This window comes from Vombatus ursinus, unplaced genomic scaffold, assembly GCF_900497805.2.
Source record: "Vombatus ursinus unplaced genomic scaffold, bare-nosed wombat genome assembly UNPS02014176.1, whole genome shotgun sequence".
Taxonomy (NCBI): Eukaryota; Metazoa; Chordata; class Mammalia; order Diprotodontia; family Vombatidae; genus Vombatus; species Vombatus ursinus.
This window is the reverse complement of record NW_020953954.1, coordinates 875,214-880,568: the sequence shown is the minus strand read 5'-3', so window position 1 is coordinate 880,568 and position 5,355 is coordinate 875,214. Positions and strand designations below refer to the sequence as shown.

General features: G+C 61.3%; 1 protein-coding gene across 1 annotated transcript in view; it reads right to left on the bottom strand.

Moving 5' to 3' along the window:
- The window catches only part of CD151 (CD151 molecule (Raph blood group)), a 7,667-nt gene that overhangs the window by 1,313 nt on the left and 999 nt on the right, over positions 1-5,355 (bottom strand). Inside the window, exons 2-5 of the mRNA XM_027860222.1 lie at positions 2,820-2,950; positions 1,847-2,038; positions 754-828; positions 231-335 (exon numbers count right to left, since the gene is read on the bottom strand). Of these exons, the coding sequence (XP_027716023.1) occupies positions 231-335; positions 754-828; positions 1,847-2,038; positions 2,820-2,903 (456 nt within the window). The 5' untranslated portion in view covers positions 2,904-2,950. The remainder of the gene's footprint in view (positions 1-230; positions 336-753; positions 829-1,846; positions 2,039-2,819; positions 2,951-5,355) is intronic.

Below are 5,355 nucleotides of genomic sequence, written 5' to 3'. Positions count from 1 at the left end.
GCAGGGGGAGGCCAGAGTGAGGAGGAGGTCAGGGCAGGGGGAGGCCAGAGTGAGGAGGAGGTCAGGGCAGGGCGAGGCCAGGGCAGGGACAGTCAGTGGAGAAGAGCAGGGCAGAGGCAACGACAGGTGAGCTGGGGAAGAAGGCCAGAACAAGACTGTGGAGAAGCAAGAAAAGGAAGGCCCCCCAGGCATCTGAGGGAGTGGAGGCAGGGTGGGCCCTGGACACCAACCTTCTGCTGCAGCTTGTCCACAGCCACGGTCACCCCTTCGTGGCCGGGCTGGTGGTATTTCTGGACCATGGTATCTTTGAGGGTATCCTTCAGCTCTGCGCTCAGCTGCAAGTGAGAAGGGGGCAGCTATGAAGCCCAAAGCCCAGGCCTCCGACCCCCTCGGCCCTGCTGAGCCCAGGGCCGGCTGCCTGCTGGTGCCACTGCCAGCCCCAGCAGCAGCAGGGGGCCCAGCTCCCCCTCCCCCAGGGAGGCAGGGAAACCCCGCCATTCCAGTCCTGGCATGCCGGTGGGGCCACTCCAAGCATTTCTGCCACTTGGGGCACAGAGGCGGTGCAGTATGGCGGACAGGGCCGCTCTCGGAGCCAGGAAGGTCTGGCCTGCGCCCCTGCAGGCTGAGACCCTTCCAAGAGCTGAGAAGCTGGCGGGAAAGGCTCCTCTGGGGAGTCCTTGTGCCAGGGAAACCCCCCAGGCCCTATCCCAGTGCCCCAGGGCCTGGCAGCCCCTTGGCAGCCTCCCAACCCACCTGCTGGTAGTAGATGTAAGCCAGGATGCCCGCGATGACCTCAAGCAGGAAGATGAGGAGCAGGAGGAAGAAGTACTGGAGAGGGCAGAGAGGGTGTGAGGCCACAGATCTCTGGGGCCCTCATCCAAGCCTGACCCTCACACACTGAGTCAGTCAGCAGGCCTGGGGGGGCCAGACCCTGCCTTCCCCCTCTCCCCCCCCCATTCTGGCATCAAGAAGGAGAGGAGGGAGGGAGAGGGGGAAAGGGGGAGGGGGAAAGAGAAAGGAGAGGGGAAAGGGGGAGGAAAGGGAGAGGGGAGGGAGGAGAAAGGAGGGGGAAGGAGAAAGAGGGAGAGGGGAGGGAGGAGAGAGGGGGGAGGGGGGAAGGGAAGGGGAAAAGAGAGGAGACAGGAGGGAGAGGGGAAGGAGAGGGGAGGGGGGAGGAGGGAGAAATGCCCCCAGGGACCACACCAAAGGCTGGACACACCCAGGGCTGAAGGACAGCTGTAGTGCAGGAGTGGGTGTGATCTCATAGCCAGGAGCCCAGAAGGCAGACAGAGGCCTCCAGTCTCCAGACACAATTAAGAGTCTTCCTAAAACAAGCCAGGGCCTTGGCCCCTGAGGGCAGGGCATGTCCCAGGGCAGAGTGTGCCTCATCCTGGGGCCTTCATTTACTCTCCAGCCTTCCCTAATCTTGGGCCTCCAGGGGACAGAGCACCAGCCCTGGAGTCAGGAAGACTTGCCTCAGATTCTAGCTGTGTGACCCTATTGGCCTCAGTTTCCTCATCTGTAAAATGAGCTGGAGAAGGAAATGACAAACCACTCCAATATCTTTGCCAGGAAAACCCCAAATGGGGTCTCGAAGAGTCGGACACAACTGAATGATAACTTGCCCGATCCTCCCCCTTCCCCCCAGAGCTCTTGGTCCTCGAGAGCCCAGGAATGTGACAAGCTCAGCATCGGCGCCTTCAAAAAGTGGCTGACCATAGATATCTGAGGGGGGGGGCCACCGGCTGGGGCCAGCAACAGTCAGCACACAGTGGGCGCTCCACTAGCGTCCATGGAATCCCCTTCCCCTCCTCGCCCTCCCAGGGCCTGCAGGGGCTTGGCTCACCAGCCGAAGCAGATTCCGTCTCTCTTTGAAGGTGGCACAGCACCCCAGGATACCTGTCACCATGACCACAGCCCCAGCCACCAGCAGGATGTAGGCTGTGGCCAGGTAAGTGTTGGAAGCCAGGAGGCTGATGTAGTCACTCTTGAGGGCCAGCGTCCAGATGCCCACAGCCATGACGGACAGGCCAGTCAGCTGTGGGAAGACAGACATCCGCCACTCAGGGCCCCTACGTCCATGTCACCGCAGGAGATGGACGGGGAGGACCTTGGCCCTGGTCCATGTGAGGAGGGGCGTCAAGGAGGCAGGCTGGATTCTCCCCATCCCTCCCACTGCCCCATCAAAAGCCCAGATGGGAAGCCCAAGCTGAGTCATTCCATGACCCCAGGCAAATCAGCAGTGTCACAGAAAGAACACTGGGGGGATCCCAAGAAAGCCAGGGTCCAGTACCAGCCCTCTGCTCCCTGGGCCAGTTTCCATTCTACAAAGGGGATACCAAGCTATGCGCCCATTCCCCCCAAGACTGACGTGAGGACTACAACCACATAATGACTGTGGGTGCAGACCCCAGGCCAGGCGCACCTCCTCAGCTCCAGGGCAGGAGGCCTTCCTTCTCCTAGGTCTGCTCCAGACACCACACTGGGCCCAGCCAGCTACGCCCCCTCCCTTTTTCCAATACAGGATCACATTCTCACTGTTGTCTGGGCCTCAGCTGCTTGTCTATCAAGTGGGGACAGTAATGTGTCTGCAGGGAGATTAGAGGCCGAGGGGGGGCTTCCCCAGGAGGCTCACCTGGGTTTAAGAGGGAATGGTCAAGGACAGCGGGGTGACACTTTTGTACCCCCTTTTCTCCAAAGCATTTGGCCTGGTGAGTGAGGTGCTACTGATTCCCATTTAACAGATGAAGAAGCAGAGGCACAGAGCCCCCCCCACCCCCCTTGTCTGTCTCTCCCCCTCCCCCTCCCCCTGCCCTTACCCAGAAGCAGCAGTTGAAAGTGAAAAGCAGGTATTTCAGGCAGATGGTACCACATGTCTCCTTCTTCTCATTATATTCACCCATCTTTGAAAGCCCACGTTGGGGAGAGGGGCTCCGAGTCAAAGGGAGACCTGAGGGAGCAGGCAGGGCAGGATGGGAAGGCAGGCCCTGCCCAGACCACACTAAACCCTCCATTCCAGGCCTGATCCCTCCAACCCCACAAGATAGCTCCCCAAGGGGGATGGAGGGCACGTTCACTAACAGGCTGCCGGCCTCCTGGAAGAGGGAGAGCACCAGCGCCCCCACCCCGCTAGCTGCTCCCAGACACCTGGGCACATCCACAATGTGAGAGCACTTTCCTAGGAAACCAGGACAATGGGCAGCTTCCCGGCAGGAATGACAAGTCCAGAAGGCCTAGCCAAGGGAGGGGGCCGACCCACCTGCCCCACCCCTCCATCCCAGCCCTCCCCAGCCCAGGTGGGCAGGGTCTCTCCCAGAGCAGAGCTCCCCATCCCTCCTCCTCCATCCAGGATCTCAGGCCACATTCATTTCCTCAGCCCCACAGGAATCCGGAGTCCAGAGGAAAAGGAAGCCTGAGGGCAGGACAGGGCAGGGCAGGACAGGGCAGGGCAGGATTCTCCCACACACTGGCCCAAGGGATCAGGTTCTCTCCAGCTCATTCCCCTCACAAAGGGGATCAGGCTGGGTCTGAGGCCTGATCTCAGCCGCTGGCCTGGCTCGGCCTGGCCCTCACATGGCCCAGGCTCCTCCCCCGGTCCCTCCCCTGCACTGCATTCCCTAGGCCCCACGTCAGAGCTGGGCTCAGCCAAGGGGAGCAGAACAGGGCAGGAATCAACTGGTCCTGGGGGAGGAGGAAAGTACACAAGGAGACGAGATGAGAAAAGACTCCCACCCTCCAGCCAGGGGTCAAGTCCTCCTGACCATACCCCACCGGAGTCCCCTGTACACCACTCCCTCCTAGCCCTTCCTGCTCAGCCACTCACTGGGGTGACCTCAGAGGGCCTGGGGGGCTGTGAGAGGCCCTTCCCGCTAAGCACCAGGCCACAATGGACCCCCAGCATAAGCTTCTGCAAGTGCCATCCAGGGCCTCTGCCAGGTCCACTGTTCCCCTGCCCTCAGCCCCGCCCGACTCTGCCTCTCTAGTGAGCCTTTCACACTCTGGGCAGGGGCAGGTGGCAGGGCCCTGGCCAGGGTCTTCTGTGGCTCAGACCCTCCCCCCGCCAGTGGGTACTGGACTCCTGCAAGTGGTTTTTTGGACAAAAAGTGGGAAGGGAAGGGGCTGCAGGAGCCTCGTCCCAGGCCTGAGAAGCAGGAACCCAAGGAGAGGAAAAAGGTGAGCTGAGAGCACAGCCCCACATCTGAGTCGTCCAGCTGACATGGAGCTCCCGGAGGGCAGCGGCTGTCTGTTTCCTTTGTGCCCCCGTGCCTAGACTGTGCCTGGCACACCCTAGGTGCTCCATCAGTGTTAGCTGACCCATCTGACTCAGTTTCCCTGCTGCGGCAGCAAAGTAGATTCAGTTCCACCCTCACTTGGACTTTAGTCCCCTGGTCTCAGCCCAGCAGCTTGCCCTGCCCAGTTTTGGGCTGCTCCCCACCCTGGAGCCTGGTTATCAGCCATGTGCTTCCCGAGCCCTTCCTGTGCACCTGGTTTGAGGGGACATCTACAGCTGGGCCGGTCACACTGCCTTCTAGCCCAGGTGGGGTTGGCCTACTCTGGGGCTGGAGGATGAGAAGGGACACACTCTGGGGAGTGGCCAGCTTCCAAGGCCAGTCCTTCCTGGGATGGAATCTCAGGGGATCCCTGGACATCCTCTCCCCACCCTGCTGAGCTGCCCTCCCCCACCCCTTAACTTTTCCCCAAGAGTCCCAGGGCCCCAGCCAGCTCCTGCACTGTTAGGAGGCAGCTTGGGGCAGGGTCCTCTGGGATTTCAGGTGACCTAGAGCCAAGTGCAGCAGACAGGCGGGCTAAGAGAGGCCTTCTGGCTGCTCGGGGCTGGGGAGACCTTCTGGGCCCAGGCCCCAGGCCCATCCTGCCCCTCCTCTGGTCAGCCTGACCAGGTCTGAGGAGGTGGGTGAGAACCCCAGCAAGTACAAGCATGCCCTGAGGCTCCAGCCACTCTCAACTCTCTGCTGTGGATTATGGAGCTGCCTCCAGGGCAGGGGTCCTGCAGCAGAAGCCCCTCAGGAGGCCAAAGGAATAGTGGCTCCCAGAGGAAATGCTCCACCCAAGGAGGCAACAGCTGAAAGGCTCTGGCTGACCAGCGGCCGCTTCCCAGGAGCGCGGAGAGGGGAAAGGGGCTGGCCACAAAGATGCTCCTTCCCACCGGCCTCCCAGGATCTAAGCCCAGGAGGGACACTGGCCCCAGCTGCTGCTGCTGCTGGGACAGAAATAGCCCTTCCAGTCACAGGGGCCAGACTTATGCCCCACCCCAACACACACACACACACACACACACACACACACACACACACACACACGCTCCCCTCCAATCCACACACACACACACACACACAC